This window comes from Hermetia illucens, chromosome 4 (genome assembly GCF_905115235.1).
Source record: "Hermetia illucens chromosome 4, iHerIll2.2.curated.20191125, whole genome shotgun sequence".
In the NCBI taxonomy this organism is placed as follows: Eukaryota; Metazoa; Arthropoda; class Insecta; order Diptera; family Stratiomyidae; genus Hermetia; species Hermetia illucens.
Window position 1 is genome coordinate 108,734,367 of NC_051852.1, and position 26,847 is coordinate 108,761,213.

Sequence of the window (26,847 nt, forward strand, 5' to 3'; positions counted from 1 at the left end):
CCATGCAAAGTTTCTCCACACATATCGCCCAGTTCTGTCAGCGGCGATGAACTAGCCAGAACTAAGCGATTTAATTATCTCGGGTCAATGCTATCAACCAATGGAATCAGCCAATGGAGAACTGCGTAATGAAATTGCTTCACGCATTAACGCAATCTGAATGAAGTATTATAGCATTCCACAACCGGGTGACGTAACGCTAACGGGTATTCACTTACTAATATTAGTCTGAACATCGAAGTGGTAAGCGACCGAAAGGCCGGCCGAAACAACGGTGGCTTAATACGCTGGATGGAGATTTAAAAGCCTCGAGATTACATCCAGGTCAGGCGAAATCGATGACAACGAGCCGAACACGCTTGTGAACCGCATAAAGGCTGAAGAAAAGGAAGAAGATGTGAGGAGCGACGAGCGCAATGACAGCTCCATGTCACATAGCTAAAAATTCCATTCATCTCTATTTTTTAGAAAGCTATTTAAACAAATCATAAATCATTGATTTAAATGATTATTTGACGCTTCACACTCTGAATTTAATATTATTAGCAAATGCCAAGAATTTAACTGACACCAGATATTTTAGCATGCGTGTAATGAAGAACATAATTCTTCATTACACGCATGCTAAAATTTTGTACTTCTGGGATGAACATAAGGGGGATTCCGGGTAAATTTCTAAAATGTGGAAATATACTATTATTAACTTTATTTGTGCAGATATCGGAACCGGATATATTTTGAGGCCTAGATTTCGTGGAGATGGTTTTTTTTCAGATTTTTCGGTTGGATAGGTTCTGAGAACGAGACCTGTTACACTTTTGGGGGTGATATTTTGAGCCCTCACTCCCCTATGTTTCACCCAATATCAAATATGGAACCAGTTTCGAACAGCACAAATTGAGACCTTTCCTTTGATACCCCACATGGCTACATTCTGTAAAAAAATGTGCACCCTCGATTCACATCGGGAGCCCCCCTTAAACTTAACACAAAATGGCGCCACTTACTGCATGTAAAGGGAACACCCGATTACATACTCTCACTAATTTTCATGACAATCGGTCTACCCGTTTCCGAATAAATCGGGTGTGACAGACAGACAGACACCGACTCGATTCTAATAAAGTTTTCGTTCACACAAAACCTTAAAAAGGGTTGGGGAGAAATAGATTGTTCATGAATAGAATTTTAATATTTTGCTCAAATGTCAATTATTCTCGTTAATTATCTTAAATCTTATTTGTATGGCTTAGGATGCTGTTAATTCGCACGAAATTGATAAGTTTGAACTGCTATAACTTTGATACTAATAGTTAGATTTTCATGAAACTTGACATGCTTATGCACGATACTGCCCTCTATGCCGGTGCAATTTGGTACTCCTAGGGTAAACCTAAGGTGGTTTTTCAGTCTATTTCTAAAAGTTGGTAATATACTATTAGTAACTTTATTTGAGCAGATTTCGGAATGGGACATATTTTGAGGCCTAGGCCTAAGCGCACTTTCCTGATTTTTGAGATGGGTAGTTTCCGAAAATGAGTGTGTACATTTTGACTCCTTGCTCACGTACTTTGCAATTCACGCAAAAACTAATGCCAGTTTCGAAAAGTACAAATCGAGACCTTTCATTTGATACCCTACACGATGATAACCGGTGATATTTTTTTTTAAATCCCCCCTTTATCTATATAAGGAGCTCCCTTTAAACACCACCTAAATTTATGTCACTCGCTGTATGCGTGGGATTTCATAGTTTCCATCTGTCCACCAAATTTCGTTCGGATCGGTTTAGCCGTTTGGAAAAAAGTGCGTATAACAGACAGACAGACAGTGAAGCGATTTTAATAAGGTTTTGTTTTACACAAAACCTTGTAAAAACAAATTTTATTTCTTAATACCGAGTAATGAGTTTTTCATTCCTCATAAACCTGTATTTCGAGGACCAGTTCTCCTCTTCCTCAGTGAGTTTTTGTCAGTCAAATAAAAAATTCACTATTCAGCATTAAGAAATAAAATGTATTTTTTTCATTCCAACTTCTTTTTAATTATTTAGTATAAAAAAGCAACAATTTTGAAAATCATATATTCATTTTGTTATTTTTGTCGATTCAATGTTCCACATCACGCGACAAGCTTAGTGACATCAACTATTTCTCAAGGGGTCTACTTTGGTCATAAAAACAAAAAAATTAATGTAAAATTAAGTAAACAAGAGTTGTTTCTATATTTTAACATTTCATTAAAATCATATTCTCAATGCCGACCACATTGCCTCCTACAGTGTATCGTAGTGTACTGTTACGGTCTTGAATGAAGTGCTCTAACACACTTCAAGGCCCTGATCCAATATGGATTGTTGCGCTAATGCTTATTATTATTATTAAAATTTCAATTGATCCTGCATTATTTTGTTGTTTAAAAAAATAAGAAATAATGTGGAAATTTCAGGCGTCACAAAACACCGTACTACTGCCTGCAGTTCCTAATTTAAAGTGGTTTAGCGCATTGACAAGCACGGAAAATTTTAACTGGAAATGGTTAGAATGTTGTCGGTGAAGTGACACCCGGGCAATCATAAGGCACGCTGGAAAACTAAGGCGTGGGCGGGCTGTCAATCCTGCCAAATTTGAGTCAGAAACAAACTGACTCTGGCTCGGCTGAATTTTTGTTCTACTAATTCCCGCTGGTTTCCGGGACTTCCAAGTTTTTAGTGCCTCAGTGGCTAGTAGCGTTTCTAAGGCTATGCAGCAAAATTAGTGGCAACCGCTTTTGGTTCAGAAGCACTAAAATAATTTTGATTAGATCTGATGTTTGAGGACCCATGTTCAAAAGGTTACAATAATTGTTACAGGACTGGGATTATACCCGATTACAACCTGACTGCAGAAAAATAGCATATACACCAAATTTCCCCTGAGTTTTATTCACAGAAAACAACAAAATGTCTTAACATTTTTGTGGCAAGCAGATTATCTATCGGCGATTGCTACGATTTATAAACTATTATAAAAGGCAAAATAAACATGATTGGGTAGATAAGGCTAAAAACTTTCTTTCTGGATTTGCGGCAACGACAACTTCCCAAGATGTTGGCCCCAGCCTTCTTCTGACCAGCACGACCGCAAAAATCAACTTACATAATCATGAAAACAACATGACCGTGATTGATATTGTGGCAAATCGCCACACATAATCTAATTCACCCACTGCAGGTGTTTTTGGGACTCCGCTTATTTCATAAAAGTAATTGAATCGATTATTTCTTCAATCTGGACACAAACATATTTGTTTACTTCCATTATCATTTTAATCTCCTCGAGCAGCACCAGAAGTCGATTTCAAAACCGCAATTCGCAGGGCATCGTATATCATATGGCCATTGCCTAGCAACACAGAAACTCTGAGAGGCGAACCTCCAACTTACCTAAGTATTTGAACAGCACGAAGCCACTAGAGACGCCCGCAATCGCTAGCAAGCCATATGTGAAATTCTTAAAGCTCCTCGTTCCGTTGCCATCGTTCCCACTGTGAGAGTGGCGCACATCGACTCCGGCAGGTAGGGTGTCTCTGGCGAGGAGAAAGCTTCCGGCGCGAGCCACTGTCAAGTGGTTCTGCAAAGACCTGCAAGATACGATAACGTTACTGACACTCGCTTCCACCTTATCAACTCGTAAGGGATTACCGGGCGTCGAACGCCAACTTCCGCAAGCCGAACATCGTTAGCTCCAGCCACGGATTCGCACCAGATTTCGCACTTCCGACACAGACGCTCAACGGCGAGGAGGCACTGCAAGTGGACTGTCCCACGGACTTTCGCTGATAGTGACCGTGTCACGAAGGCGACGTAAGAAACTACTCCACGCGTAGCCGCTCGAGCTTTGGAATTCAACTGGCAGATACTATTTGCTGATAATTCGGGAGTCGTTTAAAGTGAATGAAATGTGCTACGCTTCCATGAATCAAACTAATTCTTCCACCTCCCGCTTGCTACTAACGCACGTAGTCCACTCGCACGCAATTCTCTGTGGCGCGGAACTTCGGTGGTCGCAAGCAATGGATTCGAATTTGGATTATGGAAGGCCCCCGATGGCGAGTGCGAGCGGTGCTTCTCCTTATCAATGGTTTGCCGATAGAGAAATGGCTTTGTGAGTCCAATTGCTTCGCAGATTAAACGGCAATTATCCGACTCAAGCCCTGGGCAAACACTGATACGATTCACAATCACTCGTGCTTAGGAATCGAATGAAATTCTCGTCCACATACTCAGTAGCTGCAGCTAATGAATAAATTCAAATCTGAAATAATCTAAGACAATTTTCCTTGGCCTCAGCAAGATTGAGCCAATCGGCTCCTCCTTATAGCCAGGTATATTCCTTGCAGCTTCAAGACCCTCCGAGATAGAGTGGGTTTCGCGGCAAGGGAAGTGCCGCAAATCGTCATTCTAATTACGCACGCAGGTTCCATGAGGTCTCAATTATATTTCAGATAACAATCGACCTCAGGTTTTATGTCGTCCGAATTTTGATTATGAATAAAACATGCAAGGGAACTAGACGCTTCTACCCACTAATAATTGCTAGAAGAAAATAATTCTTTCGATGGTAAGCAGTGGCGTCGATACGTTTGGGGCATTGGAGCGAAGCATTGTCATTCTAAAAGGTCAAACAGGTCCGCTAGTTCAAAAAGACAGCTTGACAGAGCGAATCAATCGCTTCATGAAATCATTAAAAATTGCCAGAAGAGAAGGAAGATTGCATTAACCAGTCAAATTGAGAACCTTGGTTTTGGTGGTGTTTATCTTCAAATCGACTCTACTTGCCTACTGCAAATTCAGAACCATTTAGGGAAGATCTATAACTCGGCTAGAGAGCGAGAAGATGTCATCAGCGTAGTTAAAGCCTTTCAGGAAAGATGCCATGGTCCTTAAAAGTCCTCCGAACAAGACAGCCTACAGAATGCCACAAAAAGAAATAATGTCGGTGACAGGATGCAGCCCTGTAGGACTCCCCTTTTGACTTCGAATCGTTCTGAAAATTTGCGCGGAAGCAGTGCCTGAAATTTTGCGCCAGCATATGCCGTTTGTTACGTCCATATAATTTTCGTGGTCGCTTTCGAGGTTTGGATATTCAAATTTGAAATTGGAGTCGTCAAGCTTCCGCCACGGAAGGTAAATTCATTTTTGTGGCTGGCCTGCTTTACTTTGCCGCGCTACTTGGTGGTGGATTTTTTTTTGAAGGAGAGAGCGGGAGGAGAAGAGGGAAGTGCGCTGAGCTTCAGTTGGTGTGTGGCAAAGTGTCAACTTGAAGTGAAAAACCAAGATTCCACAATATAACTAACTAAATCATTGGAAAATTTAATTAAATTATCATCGGAACTCAGCAAGATCATTCAACATTTGAGAGCCTATAAAACTTTACTAACTGGTCCTGTAACCAAAACATTATATTTCATCAGAACGGACCTAAATAAATTCAGCTTTAAACAACAGAAAACACGTCAAGCAAGAAGTAAATCGCAAACTTAGATCGTGCTGGTCATCACAGCAACACGACAGTATCAGGAGTGATAGTCACTTCCATACGAACTACAACAGCAAATTCTATCTATCTTTCGGTTATAGTAATTCCAAAACTATTGGAGAATATTGCATTTGATGGACGAATACTATGACATTTACACAATAATAACGATACAAGGCTATGCCATCAGAATTCAATAGATTATATCAAGTGCTAAACAGGGAGTTATGCTGAAACTAGATAAAAGATAAGTCAGGAAACCGAAAGCTGGACGCCATTTGTCCGCTTAGAACCTAGCACGCAATATATGCATATATTATATGAGAATACCCACTTTCATGTGATACTGACATTCATAGTCTTGAATTTGCCCAGGAGCGACAACTTTGACCTATTATAACTTTGTTAGTAATAGTGCGACTCCACCAAACTTGGCAGGATCATGCTATATGTCATAGCCTACATTGCTCCATTTTGTGGTGCTAGGATGATCCTAAAGGGGGTTTTGCAGCCAATTGTTAAAAATTATAATAATATACTATTATTAACTTTATTTGAACAGATATCGATATTTCGGTGGCAGCCTCCTGATTTTTTTCAGATTTTCGGTTGGGTAGTTTCTGAGAATGGGTCCGTGAATGAAATAATCACTTTCGGCCTCCCGCACTCCCCACCTTTCAAACAGATGTAAAAGCTAAGACCGGCATCGAAAAGTACTAATCGAAACCTTTCATTTGATATCCCACATGACCATGGTAAAAAAAAAATTACCACCCCCTTTCGCTTATATGGAGACCTCCCCCTTAAATTTGAGAAAAATGCGTGTGACAGACAGACAGACAAACAAACAGACAATAAACCAATTTTAATAAGGGTTTGTTTTACACAACAAATGATTGATATAAATTTCTTCAACTAATCAATTTTTTATTTTCATTTCCATTTATCATTCAGGAAGATTTCTTGAAAGTTTCCTTTGAAATATTTGAAAGAAATAAAAACCAACCAGGAAAAAATGATACCAAATTTACATGTATTATAGTCATAATTGCCTTTGGTTCTCTTGTGATTAAGATTATTAGATACAAAAAGGGTTGAAAACGATTATATGGTTTCTCAATTCAATATTTCTATATTAAGCATTTTGGGTGCAGACAACACAAACAAAAATAAGTAGATCATTCCTATCGAGAAAAGAAAAATGTAAAAATAGGAATTTAAATATTAAGTTTAATCATGCATTGACCTTATTCGTTTTTTGCTCTAACCCTCCCTAGGAAGGTGTCAGTCCTCTCAGATAATTAGGGCCCCCCCCCATTATATTGAAAGTGGCAGAGGTGAACATTTACGTTGAGGTGGGCTACCGTGTCATCTGGCTCCCCATGAAGAGGACAAGAAAATGGGAGCACTCGTCGAGTAGATGTCGGAATCGACTCAGAACTAGTCCCTTCCCGTCCATCCTGCGCGCGTTAGTCTCTTTGTGATTGTGTCCCCTTCCTTATTAAGCCGTTTGGAAGTTTAGTCACTTTGAAATTGAAATTTTCGGTAGTATCAATCCGCCTCAAGACTATTAAGTCAAGGCTTGTGATAAAATCTCTGGGTCCTGACAGGGAGGTAATATTTGAGAACCAAGAACCTCGGCCCTCATCTCGCCGAACTGCTATTGTTCGGGTTAGCACCAGCACATGCCGTCTAGTATTACCTGGCGCAATCGGCGTTCACGACTGGCAAACCTGTTAGAGGAGCTTGGTTGGTTGACAGCCTTGGTGACCGCGTTGGTGGTAAGGTGATGCAACGCTGGACTCACATTGTAGCAGATTTGTCGTAGACCACAGTTGTTGCGTGCGTAACGCGTAGAACATTCCATACTCCAAGTTCACGCTGCCAAGTTCACGGCCATGATATAAATTCTGTACACTGTTCCACAATCATCCGAAACGTGTTGATATGGTCGGTACAGGAGGCTCCAGAACGGAAACCAGTCAGCTCACTGTCGATCAAGTTTTCGGAGTGCTCCTTGATGATTTTAGTTAATATCTTTACGAAAGCAAGAAGCACGTAAATGCCCCACCATTTGCTGCTTTCAAGGCGGGTGTACTTCTTCTTTACTGATGGACGACAGGCGGATCACAAAGACGGCCGAATTTCGTGGGCTGTTTCCCCGCCAACAAATGCAATAATGACACAGAAGTGAAAGTAAGCGACTATCAGAGGATCGTCCCTTTCGATACCGATGTGAGAACCCGTTTTATTATGCATATTCAAAAAATAGCTGCTGAATCTATTACTGATCGCGATATGGTCGATCTGATTAGATGTTCGTAGCCAGTCAGTCAAAATCTAACTACCTTATTATAGTGCCCGAGCAGTGTGCTTCCGATGGCAAGGTGGTGAGAGTTGCAGAAATCTACAAACCTTTCGCCGTTATTGCTATGGTCATCGAGACCATTGCTTCCCATCACATGTCCGAGTAAGGTGGTATCAGATGCTTCATAACTGACTTTGAAACGCAAGCCACTAAGCCAAATATTAATCATATTCCTTTTTTCTATGATTTGATCTACAAAGCCTCCCTCTTTTGTTTCGCTAAGTCAATCTCCTCTCGTTTAGGGCTTAGCACCCACACTTTGAAAAAAAATGTCAGGCGATGGCGGCTTTGCGGTTTCTTACCAGGGCAGAGGCAAATCGTCAGACGCTGCCTCACCTCTGTCCTGGGAGCAGCGTGACCGAAGCGGTTCTCAGATGTTAAATGCTCCTTTATATAATTCGCAGAACACAACATGAAGAAGAAGAAACCGTAAAGCCGTCATCGCCTGACATTTTTTTTAAAACAACTATCAATTTTACTTTGATAATTATTTTACCACTTTGCCACTACTTGTATATTTGGCAAATGAAGGGATTTTCAGCGTTGAATCAATAAGGCTGATTAGAATCCCGAATTGTAAATTGCCTAACGAAAGTGAAATGATGAAAACTAAAAGAGGGTCTTGTGTCGAGTTTGTTTGTAATGCTGAAGAAGTCGATATTACAACTGTTTCTTAGAAAGAGAACAAAATTATAAAACTTGCATCAACATTTGTTGGTGATCTTCCAAAACGTAGTATAAAAAGTGAAGTATGTTGAAATAGAATGTCCATCCATTGTTGGTCAACACAATTTCCACATGGGAGGAATAAATGACACTGACATATTTATGGGAAGATATAAAATTATGATTCGAAACAAAAGATGGCAAGCGCGGCTGTTTTACCACCTTTTGGATTCGATTATAGCGAACTCCTGGCTTTTATATAACAAAAATGAAGCAGCCAACAAAATGGATAAGCTGCTATCTTCGGCAGACTTTCCTTTGGGGATAGCTGAGACGCTGTTAAAGCTCGACACTGGGTCCCATTTAAAAAAAACTCGGTCAATTGAACTTGACATTCAAGCAAAAAAAAAACACCAAATTCCCAAAGTGCCAATAAAAATAATAACTGCTTTCGTTTATATCAATTTTAACAATTTTTCAAGCAATGTAACATTACTGTCACAAACAGCTTTTTTTTAAAAATAAATAAGTAAATAATAGTTTTAAAAAGTTTCTAAATGCACATGATTTCTAATTTTGAATTCATCATCATCATCAACGGCGCAACAACCAGTATCCGGTCTAAGCCTGCCTTAATAAGGGACTCCACACATCTCGGCTCTACGCCGAGTTCTATAAATTCCATATCCCCAAAAGCTGTCTGGGGTCCTTAGCTACGCCATCCCCCCATCTCAGGCAGGGTCTACCTCATTTTATTTTTCTACGATAGATATTGCCCTTATAGACTGGATTATAGGCTGAATCATCCTCATCAATACGGGTTAATTGAACAGCCCGCCGCAACCTATTGACCCGAATTTTATTCACAACCAGACGGTCATGCTATCGCTCATAGAGCTGGTTGTAGGGGGCCAAAAATTCTTTAGGTGATTCTTCTCTTGAACATGGCCAAAAGTTCGCTTGATATTAGTTATCGGAAAATCAACATTTAAACTCAAACTGTTTTGTTGCCCGATAAAGGCTTAACTCCGTTAAAGAAAAGGGTAACAAAATTTTATTTGGTCAAAACGGTAAGTTTAATTTTAAACCCCAGGAGGGAGAAGCAAGAGATATGAGTACTTTCTCTTGAACCCTGCCAAAAAATTGTGGCGGCTATCTCTCTTTAAAAAGTTATGACACCTCAAAAAGGGGATACTTTGATGTTATAGTTGTAAATTTTGAATTGCCAATCCTACCTCGCCGAAAGTGGAGGTAATGAGGAGGTTATATGGAAGAAAGTTTAAGGTCCCCCTCTTTAAGAATTGTGGTGAATTATGATGCCAAAAAAGGAGCTATATTCATATCATTAATAAGCTTCTTGGTAAGGCAAATTTTGCCACGATTTGAAAGAAGGGGCCGCCCCCCTCCCCGATAACATCCCCAGTAATAACCCCTGAGGAGGATGGGGTTAAAAATAAATTTTTTACCGAAAAATGCAATATTGAATATTGTAAGAAACTGGCTCAAACATAATTATCTCGAAAATGTAACCAAATTTTTTTTTTAATGAAAACATGTTTCAAATAATAATCGAAATTAATTACCAATTTAAGATTCAGATATAATTCGTCTAGCGTCACCATTTGCTTGCTCTCTACGTGTTGTGTTGGCGATATCACTTAACATTGAATAAACATTCGCATGATAAACACTTGGCTTCTGGCAAGCTACTACAGAAAAAATGAATTTAGTGAAAAATTATTGCATTGTTTATTGATAATGGGAGTATTGTAAAGAAAAATTTAATTATCGTGAAAATACATTGCATTATGAAAAATTATATTTACTGCCAATGTAGATGATGTGATGTGATAACGAGGATTAAGGCATTCGAATGACGTAGATTTTGTAATTTGAATTTTATATCGTGACCTGGCCTCTGAGGAAAAAGCTTGTCACATGATGGGCTTTATATAATACTATTGTTTATTTCATCAATATCCGAAAGTAGTGCAATTAGGATCTTTCATTTAGTATCCCTCATGGGTATGTCAGTAGAAAACACCAGTATCTGTTCCTATACAGAAGGGGAAAATGGAGCGTAATTAGTGACCTCCTGTAAATATTGGGAAGGTCAAAATGTTAAGAAAACTGGCGGATATCAGCACAGTCAATTATATATTGTTGCCCCTTGGTAGGGTAAAGCGCGTCATCGTTTACGGCTCGCTAAAATGCACTTCAACTCCTTCCAGGACTTCCAGAGACTGCGCTTCTCTTCCATGCCAGCTGCTCTTGGGGCGACCCGCTGGTCCTTCATCTTGGCAGAGTGGATTTGAACGTCCACGGGTAACTGGCCTGTACTCCAACCAAGTTGTTTGAGATAGTATCAGGCCAGCGTATTTCGATGATAAGCCGCAGACAGGTTTAAAAAGGTTTAGAGCTTTGAGTAACAATGAGAGTGACTCTCTGTTACTCCCATACGCCAACACAGAAACAACATTAGCACAGAAGAGTATAACTTGAACTTGGTTTTGAGATAATTGCATTTCTAGATTTTAGACAAGGCGGTGAAAGCGGATCTAGCGCTGCTAATCAGTCAAGTGACATCTTCTTGGTAAAAGGCAGAAACCAAGCTTCCTATATATAAATTCTTCGAAGCCTTTGATGCTCTGCTCATTAATGCAGATAAAGAAATTCCAAGCCTAGAGCCATTTGGCTAAGGTCCATTACCCGGTGTTCTTTCACCAATGTCATCAGCGTAGTCGACGTATCTGAGGAATGATATCGTCGTTTATTGAGCTCCTCTGCGTGCTTCGGTTACTCATGGAGAAACACGTGAAAAGCATCGCCCTCTTTACGTTGCATTTCTGGATCTAGAGAAAGCGTTTGACCGTGTTCCATACGAACTCGTCTGGTATGCTCTACGACAACACTTAGTGCCAAAAGAACTAGTGCGCTGGGCTCCATTGCTCTTCCACGATCCGAAAAGTAAAGTTCGAAATGTGCCAGGTGTATTAAGATCGCTTCGTGTCTCTGTTGTCTGTCAAGGAAGCGCCCTCTCACTCTTTGTTCTTTTTATGGACACCGTCACACAGGACATCCAACGTCTAGCACCCTATACATTGCTTTATGCAGATGATGTTCTCCTAGCATCTAATAGCAAAAATGATCTCCAGCAACTTGTCCAAAAATGAAATGATCGTCTCATGCAACGCGCCCTCAGATTGAATCTGAATAAAACTGAATTTTTGACAACCGATCCCCATGAAACAGGCACATTTATTGTCAGCGACAGTGATCTGTCCAAAACTGAGCGATTTAAACAACTCGGGTCAATGCTATCAGCCAATGGAGAATTGCGCTGTGAAATTGCTTCGCGCATTAACGCAACCTGGATGAAGTGACGTTCCACAACTGGTGTTCTTTGTGATCGACTTATCAACGAACGTCTCAAATCTAAAATTCAGCTCAATCTCGTTCGTCCTGTCGCCCTCTATGATTCTGAGTGTTGGACGACTATAAAAGACAATCAATGGCGTCTTGCGGTAATGGAGGCGAAGATGTTGCATTGGACTAGTGGCGTGACACGTTTTGATCACATCCGAAATCCACTGATCGTGGAAAAACTGCGAGAGAGGCGTCTTTGATGGTATGGTAACGTAATTTGCGCTAACGAGAATTCACTTGCCAAGATTGGTCTGAACATCGAAGTCGATAGTAAACGACCAAAAGACCGGGCGAAACAACGGTGACTTGATACGCTGGATGGATGGACCTATCACGACAAGCCGACCCGCTTGTGAACGGGACAAACGCTGAAGGAAGAGAAGAGTATGGAGGACGTCACCGATAACAAGAAGATATAATATCGGTGACAAGATGCAACTCTGGAGGACTCGGCTTTTGACTTCAAACTCCTCTGATATTTTATCTCGATGCAGTACGTGACATTTGGCGCCATCATATTTCGCTCTGATAATAGCTATTAGTTTCTCCAGAATGCCTGCGTAGAGCACGCCAGATACGTTCGTCTTTCACACTATTGAAAGATTTTTTCGAAATTGATAAAAAGTAAGTGAAGCGAGTATTTAAACTCCACACACCGTTCTAAAATGATCTGTAGGGGTGTTGGTGTCCATCCAGAACGTAAACTGCCCTGCTATCTGTCGATTTAAGTTTCGAGGTGTTCTTTGATGCGCTAGGAAATTATTTTAGTTATTATCTTTGCGACGACAGGGAGCACGCAGATACCCCTCCACTCAAAAAAGGTACCTTACTTTGGAATGTTAAAAATCGTCCCCTTCTATCACTCTCTGGGAAAGGTGTCGGATTCCCATTTCCGTACGAGTGGGAGTTGCAGATCTGTAAAAATTGCATGGGCAGGGATAAATAACTCCACGAGAAGACCGTCAAACCCAACGACTTTACTCCGTTTAAATGCATTGATGACCCAGATGATTTACCTTCCGCATTGAAGGACAGTCCGTATCCGCATATTACGGTCACTAGCTTTTCATTCAAAGAGGTGGAACTACAGTGGATGCGATACGGTTAAGAACTATGGTCGAGTGTTCCTTCCGTTTCTTAAGTTCTTCATCATCGTGGATGAGAAATTGACCGATACCTCTGTTTATATTTACAATTCGAGGAAAAGAAGTGTCTGCACTAATGACGGGTAAAAATGCTTGATGAAGTAAAGGCAGTAAAGGCATTTCTTATATTTTGTTCAAACCGATCACAATACGGGGAGTGGCGCTCGAGCAAATAGTTGTAAGCTGGCCTCGTAAGTAGTACCCTTGAGAAAATTTCTCGGTGAAGAGCGAACCATTAGTGATCGATACACGACGGGATTGCGAGTTCCAGAAGTGTACTGACGTTGATGGGGTGATGTGAACGTAGTTGTCCCAATGTGGTACTTGTCGCATGTATCAGGAGCGAGCCCCTTCGAGGCCATGGTCGAGTAATGTGTATTGAACCAGCATTAGTAGACCATGTCACCGCCACTGAGCGAATTTGTTCCCGAGAGTACATCAATTCGAGTTTTTTACGGCTTTTTTCGTTGCACATGATGGTATAACTTGTGGACGACGACCAACACCCCTTTTTTTTGTGGAAGATGGGATGAGATTCGTAAAGACTTTTACGCAGACACAGAGGAGCTCTCTGAGGATAACTCCGTCAAAGAGATGTTGAGAACGCCGACAGATGGAGCCGTGTTGCGCATTACTTTTAGTTCTTATTATTGAGATTAAGATGGATACTAACCGGTAAAGAGATAAGATGTCAAAAGTTGCTTGAAATAACAATTCCCTTCCTGCTGTTCCCTATTCAAAGGCGAAAGGAAGTAATGTGTTAAACGGTTCCAGGCTAGTTCCCTGCAGATGAGAAGGAGTTTAGTTGATAATTCGGCGTTGGTCCAAATGAGCTTATAGATAATATAACGAAAGAGGAAAGCAGAATTATTATTTCAGTAATGGAATAAAAGACGTAAATATAATACACTCGTGGGTAAATCTGTAAAGTTCAGCTCAAATTCAAAAACTACAATCGTACGTGGAACCGAAAAACTCGATTCTGGGGGCGAACGGGAGATGAAGGATCCACGTAGGCATTTTCAGATGAGATTGAAGCCCACTCCCGTGCTTGTCTAAATTATACTGAAACGCCTCTTTTCATAAAATAACTGATTCAGCTGATGTAAGCTAGCAACGGAAAGGAAGAATGCCGCATACCGAGTAATTTTGCATTCTCAAAGAACGCGGGCACGCACAGAGATTTATCAGGAATTCCGTCGAGCGTAGCAGAGACTTCACAGATGGAAAAGGGAGGCCTGGGAGAACCAGCAGGCCTGTGAGCTCGAAAAGTACAGGGAGCATTCACACCAGGCGTGCAAGTTTTATCAACAAGTCAGCAGCATGAAGCCTTATGCACCTCGATGCTTTGATTCGCGATGCAGATGTGCGAGAGGCACGATCTTCTTCAAGTTCACCCAACTACAACCCGAGATGTACAGGCTACCTTCATCCAGACCGAGCAGGTGGCACGAGATCTTGGGCTGCACATTATGGTGGCAACGTCAGCATCAAACACCAAAGAACGAACAATATCTAATTGCACTGGTCAAACGAAAACAATAAAGATATGAGACTACAACTTTGAAACCGTTGAAAATTTCTCCTATCTAGGGTCGAAAATCACAACCGATAATAGCTATGATAATAAAATCCGCGCACGGTTGTTGTCAGCCAACAAAGCCTATTTCAGCTTACAAAAACTTACAAACGACGAAATCTATGAGCAATACCACGACTGTCTGGTTTTAAAATCCGGCTCAACAGGTTGTGGTGGGCGGGCTACCAAATCCGTATGGATGAGGATGATCCAGCCCGGAAAATCTATAAGGACAATATCTATGGTAGAAAAAGAAGACGAGGTAGGCGGTGCCTGAGATGGAGCAATGGCGTAGGCCAGGACAGGGCTTTTAGGGCTATCGAATTGGTGGACCTCGGCGCAAAATCGGGGTGCCTGTAGCTCCATACTAAGGCAAACCAGATACCGGTTGTTGCGCCTTTGATGATAATGATCATGAACTGATTTCGTAGATGGGGGGTGGAGGAAGAGGAGCAGAAAAACATCTTCAAAGCTAGAGGCTAAATTAGATGGTGGTCACAAATCTTGAAATCAATGATACGGCAAATCCTCTTCGTGTTTTAAGTAGAGATTGAAACTTGCTAGAAGATATCGTTTTTTTCTGCTTTGATTTAATTCAAAGTAGCACCACCATCTCCGAGACGTGAATATGTCCATTGTGAATTATAAGTGTAAATTGTTAGGCCCTTGTCAAAGAAACGTGGTAGCTTAACATCCCCAGGAGTATAATTAAAGCAATACATACATGGGAACACCCATCGAAGTTCTCAGGCCCCTCCCAGGCTGTCTGACAATCTCGTAAACACGTCAATAATTTTTCAGAACGACGATGGCTGCTTTTCGGGCACTTTCCAGGCTCATGTTTGTAGGCCGAAATGTGCTTATCTCATACTAATAGAGATGATAGGTGATTATGTAATCCAAAAGCAGAATAGACTAACTGCAGAATTACACTTAAGGGGGGAACTCTCTGTAAATGGCCGATTTTCAATATTTTCATTTCATTTCATTTCAAAATTGGGAGCATGTGAGAATAAAAACTAAAATGGCGATTCATCAAAGCTGACTCCTCGCATCACTTTGCGGACTATACAGAAACTTTTTAGGCTTCCTATAAGACTCCAGACACTGAAAATACATTCTACAGATGGTAATAAATTTTTAAAAGAAAACTCACAAATAAAAAAAAATATTTTCACAGGGCTTTCTCTCCTTAAGTACAATACAATAACGTTCCCCCCCTATATACCGTCTTGCAGGTACTTTTCTCCGTTAAACTAGTTACCGTGCATTTTGCGTTTTCTTCAAATTTTCAATATTATCAGAGATACAGCCGTTTAAAGTTTTCCAAAAGATTCGTCTATTTTTCATCTAATTCTCTAGTTTTTAGACCTGTACATATCGCATCCTTTTTACCCTTTTGTGTAGGGAAGTGACAAAGGAGTCAATATTAAATCCTCAGTCTGACATGGAACATGTTGGTTGAAAAGTAGCCAGTATCAGCTCAACACTAGTGACGATGCTTACCAATAGAGGTGGTCCGTCAATTGTAAAATACAGCAAACAACAATCTAAATCAACGAAATTCAGTGAAAATGGTCTCAATTCGAAAAAAATCAAATATAATTCATCAAAAATCGATTTGGCTGCTCTGAGTCTCGATGGAACATTCTTGTGATAGGATTATAATTAGCATCTACTGAAGAACTGCATAACAGACAAGAAAATCGTCAAAATGTTCGAAATGCAGAACGCAAGAAGATATAAGTAGATAAGATCTGTCCGAAAGCAGGTCGGGAAAAAGGCATCAAGCAAGGTATACATCAAATTACCACCGAGTGGGAACGCGCATTACCTGTTGAGAAAATCTACCTCTAGCGAAATTGTATTTGAAACATACGCTCAGAAATGGTCTTGGCGCTTTAAAGTTTAGTCTCTAGTTTAGCCAGTAAAGCACGTCAATTACACGTGGCAGAGCATGTATAATTATGCTACAGCAGCAACAACAAAAACTTGTAGAACTTCCCAACCTTGGGCACACGCTAAGTTGTTATATTGAAAAACTATGCAGCTCAGATGTCCAAAAACGGCTACCGGTAGCAAAAGGTCTCCAAGTCTGAAACTGGAGTGGTGAAAGCGAAGAAATCGAGTCAATAATGTACCCCATTTGAAAAACTTACAGTACATTTTCGCTCGAAAATAAGGAACGTCCCAACACCCAAAGGCAAAGGGGTTTCATCTGGCAAACTCAATAACTAGAATGTTTCTAAGATTACGTCTCATAACTCAAGCTTGTGGAGAAACTTTACAGTGAAATTTAGGAACTTTGAGAAGGACACCATCAAGAATAGATTAATTCCGCGAAATTTCACGAGTAATTTACATTTATTTTGGAGATACAGCAGATCAAAACTCTTTGCAGAAAAACCAAATTTTTTAACATTGATTTGTTCCCTCTTTTATTTTAACTTGAAATGGGATGAATATTTGTTGTTTACCCATAAAATATAGGGTCTCGGATAATCTGTAAATTCTGGCAAACACAAAAATATTTACTTCAGCTGTTGCTATCCAGAACATATGGAAAGAAATCTAGTAAATACTAACGAAACTCATCTTCATCATCAAAGGTTAAAGAGTGTTAAAAACAAATTAATAATAATACTTCAGATTAAAAGGTTTTATTTGCAAATCGATTACTAATATTAAACTAAATATAAACTCTTACATTGTCATCCGTAACCCACCAAAGTTATATCACTGCTAGAAGCGTTGGAAACTATTTTGTTGCTGCTGGGTATTATTGAACATCATTTGTTGTTGAGATTGCTGGTGATGAAATTCTTGATTTTGGTTCATTTGGCCTTGTTGTTGTGGATGTCCTGTGGGGCCTGACAGCCGAACACGTTTATTATTTGGTCCCTCGTGATGTTGACTCGATTGTTGTTGATTCTGTTGTGGCATCTGTGAAAAAGAAATTATTGCACTCATTACTAGTTCAGGTAAATTCAAGGGGGTCATTCCTTACATTTTGTTGTTGATTCTGGCGTTGTTTGTTATCCGACTTATCTTCTTGATCGTCGTCAGTCAAAAACTCTCTCTTTGGATATGGAATGGGGCAGCCAGCGAAAACATCTTGTGTGGGTAGGGGCTCTTCTGTAAAGTACGGATCCTGCATGGCTTGCTCTGAAGTTATTCGCTTGTTTGGATCCATCAATAATAATTTTTGTAACAATAAAAACGCTTTGCTATCTGGCTTGATTTTATGCCGGTCCATATATTTGGCTAATGAGCAACTGGCATAACTGGAAAAGCGGATAAATATTAGAACTCAACAGCAATAGGTAGGAATATTGATAACAATAGACAGTTTTCGAGGTTTTTAAAGTAAGATTTTCTGATAATAATTAAGGGGTTCCTATGTGACGGTTTCCAGAAATCGATTTTATGTTTTACATTTGCTTTGAAAGCAGAATATGTTGGGAGTATAATGACGAAATTTTGGATCGAAATTCAAATTATTTACCAAGTTATGGAAAATTGAAGAGAAAGCGGCATGCTGACGTGCAAAAAAAAAGAAAACTTTACACGTGTTTTCTCGAAACCACATTTTCTCAACCGGTGGGAAGCACAACTAAAATGCTATTCAACCGATCATCTGCAGTTCTAGTCTGAACCACGATTATGTATTTTCATTAACAATATCTTAAAACCAAAGTAAAAGGTTGTTCAATGAAAAAAAGACGCGGTTTGAAAATTTATTTTTATAACTCCGCCATTATAATGTTTAGGAAGGTAAAATTATAATCCTGGTTCGGACGATAGAAAAAAAATAGAAAAAAAAAATGTTGGAAGGGAAAATCCCTTAAGGGGATCATCCCGTGTGAAGGCCGTTTTTAAGGTTTTGTGTAAACACAAAACCTTATTAAAATCGGTTTACTGTCTGTCTGTCCTTCACACGCATTTGTCTCAGAGATCGTTGTAGCGATTGACACTAAATTTGGTGGAGAGGTGGGAACTGTGAACGCTCACGCATACAGTGAGTTACATCCTTTTACGACGAATTTAAGGGGGGGGTCCCCGTACATGCAAAAGGGGGGTGTAAATTTTTTTTTCATCAAATATAGTCATGTGGGGTATCAAATTAAAGGTCTCGGTTAGTACTTTTCGAAGCTGGCCTTAGTTTTGACATTTGTTAGAAAGGTGGGGAGTGCGGGGGGTTGAAAGTGATCATTCCTTTAAGCGGGCCATTCTCAGAAACTACCCAACCGAAAAATCTGAAAAAAATCAGGAGGCTGCCACTATATGGTGCCTGGGCTCCGAAATACCTTCCATAGTAATATCTGTACAAATCAAGTTAATAATAGTATATTACCATAATTTTTAATAATTGACTGCAAAACCCCCCTTAAATTCATGCTAGCACGAAGAAATTTCACAGCAATATAGAGTATAACATAGAGCATGATCTTACTAAGTTTGGTGGAAATCGTACTATTACTAACAAAGTTATAATACGTCAAAGTTGTGGCTTCTTCGCAAATTCAAGACTATGAATGTCAATATCATCCGAAAGTGGATATTCTCACATAATATATGCATATATCACCTGCTACGTACTAAGAAATACACAAAACCTTTCGTACCTGAAGCGTCCAGCTTCCGGTTTCCCAACTTGTTTTTGCCTTTCTTTGAAAAATTATTTTGAAGGATTGGATAAAGATAGAAACGTGATTTTTTCACCATATGTTTATTGATATCTCTAGTATATGTGATAAATTTTTCAGCTTGATTTCGTAGCTAATTTTCGGAATAGGTGTTAATTTATGCATCCATCTCCAAAAAAAGGTGTTTTTCTGCTGCCACGCTGGAGGACGCTGTGTTCATCTGAGGGAAAAAAACTAAACGGCATTTTAATGTGGACAATATTCCACGGTCCGCAAACTAGGATAATTAAAAAATATTAAAAGGTAAATTTTTGGTGGGCTTTCAAACTTAATTTTTTGGATTTTGGTGTTTTTTACGGCTTTTTTTTATGAATAAAAAAAACTACCCATCCGATTGCAATTATCCTAGTTTGCGGACCGTAGAAATATGTACTAAAGAAGCCGTGAAAATTTCAAAGAATTTGGTTGGATAGATTTTGAGCTATGGTGGCAGCCGATTTTCAAGATGCAGTTTCGAGAAAAACGCATTTGAAAATTTAAATGTGATTATCAACAGTAAAATTTTAGCTCACCATTAATCTGCTATACCTGGTCCATAGAGAGCACCCTCCGTTTCTTCAAAAAAGTCTTGTAAGGCCGATTGTTGCTCTCTGGTGTCAATTGTGGCTCTTTTAGCAAGGTCAGTCGATCGTCATTCGGACCGCCAAATTAGCGCTTCATTACGGCGGTCGGCATAAACCTGACATATGTGACCAACTTGACTTCCAATTGTCACTAGGATTTTGAGAATGCCATTGAATCCTTCATTGAAAATAATTACAGCCAGAAAAGTGGCGATTTCTACCACCTTGGCCCCAGAATGAAGGTGTTTAGGAGCGAAAGTCCAGATCAATGCATTTAACGACTCATTGTTATGACCCAGAATGCTCCTAAACATCTGTTCAAGAGATCATCTCGTGACAAATCTTCGTAGATTGGTTTGATGACTGTTTGAACTTCTTCAGTCAAAGGTGCCTTCTCGTGGTGAAAACTATCCAGTTCTCCTTTAGCTTCCGCTTTGCGCCATTTGCACCAACTGTCCTCGCCTGCTGGACAATTTTGATGCTGAGGATTTTCGTCTGTAGAACATTTATGGAAGAAAGTTGCCCAAATTTCTTGCTTCATTCCTTCTATCGAATTTGCGTGTCGACGAATAGCCAGCCCAGGAAATGTAGTGAGGTCCTTATCAGTAAGTTTTCCAGCCCCTTTTCCACCAATGCCTTGTGATTCTTTTTTGCATTTCTAAGCCGCGTTCCCATTCTTTCCTCGACATGTCCTACGTATTCCTTTTTTACTACTACGTATATTTTATTATTTGCAGAAATACCGTAGACAACTCCAGCAAAATTTAATATACAATATACAAAACTTGTCGCAGTTGGAACATCCATATTCATGCTTGCTAAAAGTTTCTTTGCTGATGTTAATGCGAAGTCCTTTTTCTTCTCTAATAACTATCGATTCCCATGAAATACTCGTTTTTTAGTGCGAGCATGACGTTGAACGTTAAAGCGATCTCCCTTCGTACGATCCATTTAAAAAAATCACTGAACACACAAACAGCACAATACTTACAACAAAATATAACTGAGTATAACTTGAACGCCTTTCAGTGTTCACTCTAGACTGGATTATCCTTTTTATTCTAAACAGCAAATAAGTTTAGACAATTGATTGGTTTTCCATTTTTTTATATTTATGCCTGTGTTCGAATTTATAAGGCTCAGGTAAAAAACTAACAGGTAAAAAAAGATTCAATGCTCTTTCTCATCGAGTACTCTAGCCGCGGCTGCAAACTCCTTACCTGTTTAACACTGTAATTTCTGAAGGACTCGGAATATCGGAAAATCCCTTTACCCACATATTCTCCACTATATATAGATACAATTCATGCAAAAAAAAATCGATTTCTCTAAACCGACACACGGGATGACCCCCTTAATCAGGTACGCTGGTAGCGTGAAAACTCATGACTCGATCACCACCATTGCCATCTGATGTGAACACACCGAAAATTTGAAATGCGTTTTTCTCGAAACTACACTTTTCAAGTTGGGCAAACTCATAACCCAAACAAGTTTGGTATTTATAATTACAGTCTGCACGGAAGTACATAGCGTTATTGCGATTCATTATCTAGTTTTTTTTATTATTTTCAGACGGGTTTTGTTGAAAATTTTGAAGTTTTTAAAGTTAAAAATTATAGGTGCAATTGGTTCGTCGGCCACGAATGCTTCAAAAAAGAAAGTAGCGATTCTCTTTTGCGCAGCTTCGAAAAAAAATTATTTATACAGTCTATTATATGTACAATTAAGGACTTTTTGAAGAATTTTGATTTACTTCATTGTCCCGCTGAAGAAAAGAAAAACGTGCCTATTTATTACAGTGACCTAACCCCTTAAAGAAAGTTTAATTAAGGGAATCCTTTTCTCCCCTTACCCCTCAATTACAGTGGCCAGAAGCAGGAAGGGAAAATCAAAAGCTGCAATCTATTGTCTCCTGAGGCAGAAAAGCATAAGATTGTACTCCGTCAAGAATCTTTCTCGTCGATTGTGACACAGAGATCACGTGATTTCCGACTCTACGCACGCGGTCGAAAAGGTTGGTTTTTGTTTTCCATAGATCTTCCTTGTGATTTACCACAATTTACTGCATTAGGTTCTCAAGGTTACATCAAAATTTTGTCAGTGACGTGAGAGAAACTGAAGTACCCAAAATCACTCGATTGACCCGGATAACCACTTTGACCATTCTCAAATTCAATTTTCACTACAAAATTTATATTATTTACTCCCCTTTTACAATAACCACGGAATTTTAATCTCCAAATCACAATGCATTCAGTTAAAAGTTGCGTTACTGACGAGATCGACAGCGTCTAGCTGCTCATGAAGGGATGTCAGGAGAAACATCACTTTCTATATATAACTTTTCCCGATCTAGAAACATGCACTGAGTAGTATCTAGTGCCAGAGTCCCTATCAATGTTAAACTGCCCTTTTAAGCCCCAAAGAGTAGTAATAGAAGAAAAGCCAATATATCACAATCGCTCTGAGCCTTCACAAAGAAAACACCCTCCCGTGTGCCACACAAACTCATCTGGTATGCTCTACGATAACACTTAGTGCCAGAAGAACTAGTGCGCTGGGTTCAATTGCTCTATCACGATCCAGAAAGTAAAGTTCAGATTGTGGTGAGTGTATCAAAATCGCTTCGTGTCTCTGTTGGTGTTCATCAAGAAAGCACCCTCTCCCCACTCCTTTTTGTTCTTGCTATGGACCCTGTTACATGGGAAATCCAACATTCAGCGCCCTATACACTGCTTTTTGCAGATAAAATTTTCCTAGCGTCTAATAGTAAAACTGATCTCGAGTAGCTTGTCCAAAAATGAAATGATCGCCTAATGCAACATGGTCTCAGATTGAATCTAAATAAAACTGAATTTTTGACGACCGATCATCATGAAACAGGCACAATCACTGTCAGTGGTAGTGACCTGCCAAGAATTGAGCGATTTAAATATTCGGATCAATGCTATCAGCTGCTGGAGAACTGCGTTATGGAATTGCTTCACGGATTAGCGCAACCTGGATCAAGTGGCATTCCACAACTGTTCTTTGTGATCAACGTGTGATCAACGCAATGTTGCCCGTCCGTCCTGTCGCTCTTTATGGTTCGGAGCGTTGTCCGAATATAAAAGACAATGAACGTCGTCTTGCGGTAATGCAGACGAAAATGTTGGACTAGTGGCGGCACATTTTTTGATCACACCCAAAATGAGGATATCTGCAATCGATATGAAGTTGCACCGATCGTAGAAAAATTGCGAGAGAGGCATCTTCGATGGTATGGTCACGTGATCCGTAATTCATTTGCCAAGATTGGTTTGAACATCCAAGTCGATGGTAAGCGACCAAAAGGCCGGCCGAATCAACAGTGACTTGATACGATAGATCGAGATTTAAAACCTTCGCGATTGCGTCAGATCAGGCTTTTTATACAACCAAATGGCGAAACCGATCACGACGAGCCGATCCCGTTTGTGAGCGGGACAAAGGCTGAAGAAAACGAAAAAGACAGGAAAAATATCATCATCACTTTGGTAATGCGGTGATATTGTAATGTTAGGATCGCACTCGGTAATGATAATGTCATATTACAATTTAAGGTGGTATAACTTTTGTGAAACTACATGCATTGCCTACCCATCTCTACTCTTATACTAATTTACACAAAAGGTTCTCCAAGTATAACATTGAACAAAAATATCTGATCGTTTTTAGGCGGAAATATGATTAGGAATGGGTTTGATGAAGGAAAAAATGTTGGTTGAATTGGGCTGTACTGTAAATATTTAGCGGTTGTTGTATATTCGATTCCAACGCTGCAGTGGTTCCTTCAACGGACCCTACTAATTATTTCAATTCGTTAAAATTATAGCATTCATTGGCACTCCTATCCTGCTGCTTACTGCATGCATCCACATGAACACCACAGTTGATTGGAAGTAAAGAGACACCCACATTGCAACATTTATGGGTCACAACGTCGTCGTCGCCCTTGATACCGACAGCACCCGAAAATTGCTTAGCCAAACACAGTAATTTCAAAAAAGTAACGGTAAGACGCCGGTACTCAAATTGCGATTTAAATAACATTAATTTCTAGAGTCTACATTTCATATGGTCGATACAACAACAAAATTAACAATATAAAGGTATACAAATTTCAATATGTGCCATGCCACTTTTTTAGCGCAAAATTTGCTTAGCTGCAGTGTCATTTTAAGCGTCCTGTCCTGCCGTTGTTTTCAATTGTCAGTATTATGTAAATATTTCCGAAAAACTAATTTCCCAGGATTATTTCAGGCGCGGAATATTAAAGCAAGGGAAAACCTCATAGAAGAAGGGGGAGAAACTGCAATTTTGAAAGGGTGGTTGGATTTGGGCATAAGGACACTTCAAAAGTTAATTAATTTACCGCCAAACAAAATTTTCCTAAAAATTGACAAAAGTAGTGGCCCAACTACTTACTAGAAACTCAAAATTCTCAAAACTTCTCGATAACATTTCAATATTTTGACAATTATAATATAATAATTGTAGTTCACTTCATATTTTCAAAAATTGCAAGTGTTTCTGTTTTCTCCATATTATTTTTCTTTATTAAATTAAAATCTTCAACAATTACTTTGTACTGATAAAAAACTGTCCGGCTAAGCAAATTTCGCGCACTGTATTCAGAATTTTCGGATATCAAATATATACAAAATTCTACACGTTTAAAACGTTTCTCACTAAAAAAAGAATTTCTCAGAAGCTGAAGTAAGAAACCCCCTCCTTTCCTTCGGATCTTACTGTCCGTCACCAACACTTCACTTCACTTCACTTTCGAACTATGCAATGTTAGCGGAAATAAAACTAAGTCCAACCAACCAACCAATAGTAATCGCAAAGTGGATGTTAATCGTGGCATGGGGAAACGCTTTTCAAACTTAAATTAGACAAAATAATCAGCTTCACAGCTGTCAAATGCATCACTGTGATTCAGAAATGCGGAAACAAACTGCTAAGACTGGCCAGTATCATGCAGGAAAACTTGCATGAACCATACCAGGACTAACTGCAACCTTCAACCCTCCTCCAAGTATCGCCACGGGGGCAAACGACTCCTCATAACCCAGTACTTCAACTTGGCAAATTCATCGATTCAAGACAATCCGCAAAGAAAAGACACTCATGAATAGCTTTCTGCCATCACAAAGACGGAGGTATTGCGTGTACAAATAAAAAATCCACCATGCACACTTTTGACATAGTTACAGTTCCTACAAACGCAACTTTCGAACTAATTACCAGCATTCGAGAATATAAATTCATTCATTCCATTCCGAAGCCCGAATGCCGTTTCATTATCAAACCGATTTGTGCAACATTATCATTGTGTAAAACTTACTTTGTTCTTTTGAAATCCTTTACGAGAGTGTGGTGCTCTGGCATCTTCCTTATGTCCTCCCAATCTTTATCCTGAGGAAATCCCATCACATTGAATATCCTATCCAACTGTTCCTGGTGATAGGGGTTGCTAGTCTTGATGTCTTCTTGTCTACAGTGGAAAATTGGTTCTGACGTCAGCAACTCTGCGAAAATGCATCCAATAGCCCAAATGTCAATGGCCTTTGTGTAATGCCGAGCGCCCAGCAGAAGCTCTGGAGCACGATACCAGAACGTTACAACCACGGGATCCAAATCTGCCAATGGTTTCAGGGGCGCATTGAATAATCGCGCAAACCCCATGTCTGCGATTTTCACTCGACCTCGCTCATTTCCATCGCCCATCACAAGTATGTTTGCAGGTTTCTGGTTGAAGACCGTGAGGAAATTAATTTAAAAAGTATAGACGAGTAGGTTACATACCAAATCCCTGTGAAGTACCCAATTACTGTGCAGGTAGTGGATTCCGTCCAATATCTGGTAAAGAAGGCTTTTAACCATTCCCTTTGGCACTCCTACGGGTTTCTTCACAGCTTTAGCCGCTCTATGGAATTTAATGATGTGCCACAAATCGTGCTCGGCATAGTCAATAAGGAGAAACACCTTGCGGTCATTATGCGAGAGGAAGACCCGAATCAAATTGATGACGTTGGGGTGTTTCAGTTCGCGCAGCAGCTGGTCGGGATTGAAGAAAATAAAGTGTGGTTCATAATTTCACCGGACTGGAAACTTACAGCTATTTCCCGACAAGCCGACATAGACAAACCCGTCCCGTCTATCTGCTTTAAGGCGTACTCTTTGTCACCTCCTTCTTTCCGTCGCGCTTTGTAAACATGACCGTAAGTACCGCGTCCGACTTTACAACCTTCATAGATGAATAAGTCTTCCACCTTAGTCCTTTCCGCTTGCGTTTTCATTTTAAAGTCATAATCCATTTTGGTTTATTTATATTTATAGAAATATTGGCCAGAATAGTTCATGTAACTCCAACTAGTAAACAAACGAGATTAATGACAAATGACAGCTGCCACCGGCACAGATGCTGCCTCGCAGGTAGACCAACGTGCCAACGTGCGCGAACCAAAAACTCATGAATGGAGTTGGCAATGCTACTTCCTGGTACAAACGATCGAAATTGAGTAACGTTCGCTTTATGGATATGAAATCATCCGCAGTTTGCAGTAGCTAAAAAGAAAAGAAAACTACAGGGTCTTGATCTAATAATTAATGAGAAGCTGCGTTTGATTTTTTGGTCTCAACATCCAATTCAGTTTTAACTATGAATCTTTTGATCTTTCTTGAAATTAGCTATTTACACAAATTTAGTTGAACAATATTCAACTTGCAATAATCGCATCCCTAATTGATTCTGATATCGCTTTTAAGTCCGTTCTTAGCTAGAAAAACATTCGCCCAGGGTGTTAACAAGCAAATACATAGCATTGTCCACAGAGGCGCGCTACAGG

The 26,847-nt window shown here is 39.8% G+C and overlaps 2 protein-coding genes across 2 annotated transcripts in view; both read right to left on the reverse strand.

Moving 5' to 3' along the window:
• LOC119653796 (sulfite oxidase, mitochondrial) overlaps positions 1-4,196 on the reverse strand; it is a 32,691-nt gene extending 28,495 nt beyond the window's left edge. Inside the window, exons 1-2 of the mRNA XM_038058808.1 lie at positions 3,683-4,196; positions 3,425-3,621 (exon numbers count right to left, since the gene is read on the reverse strand). Coding sequence (XP_037914736.1) covers positions 3,425-3,621; positions 3,683-3,717 — 232 coding nt within the window. The 5' untranslated portion in view covers positions 3,718-4,196. The remainder of the gene's footprint in view (positions 1-3,424; positions 3,622-3,682) is intronic.
• A 13,151-nt stretch (positions 4,197-17,347) lies between these two features.
• On the reverse strand, positions 17,348-26,420 carry LOC119654518 (cyclin-dependent kinase 8). Its single transcript, XM_038059958.1, has 5 exons — positions 26,116-26,420; positions 25,805-26,056; positions 25,344-25,747; positions 17,711-17,987; positions 17,348-17,646 (listed from the first exon to the last, which is right to left on the reverse strand). The coding sequence occupies exons 1-5, from the start codon at positions 26,314-26,316 to the stop codon at positions 17,446-17,448; spliced, it is 1,335 nt and encodes a 444-aa protein (XP_037915886.1). The 5' UTR covers positions 26,317-26,420; the 3' UTR covers positions 17,348-17,445.
• Positions 26,421-26,847: the final 427 nt, after the last annotated feature.

What these genes read in the sequence shown, in the direction of transcription:
- LOC119654518 (XM_038059958.1), bottom strand. Translation starts at nt 26,316, where the DNA reads ATGGATTATGACTTTAAAATGAAAACGCAAGCGGAAAGGACTAAGGTG. An exon ending in AAGGATTTCAAAAGAACAAA is followed by an intron (nt 17,988 to 25,343) that starts GTAAGTTTTACA and finishes CCGCTTTTCCAG; the next exon opens with TTATGCCAGTTGCTCATTAG. An exon ending in GCCAGAATCAACAACAAAAT is followed by an intron (nt 17,647 to 17,710) that starts GTAAGGAATGAC and finishes TCTTTTTCACAG; the next exon opens with ATGCCACAACAGAATCAACA.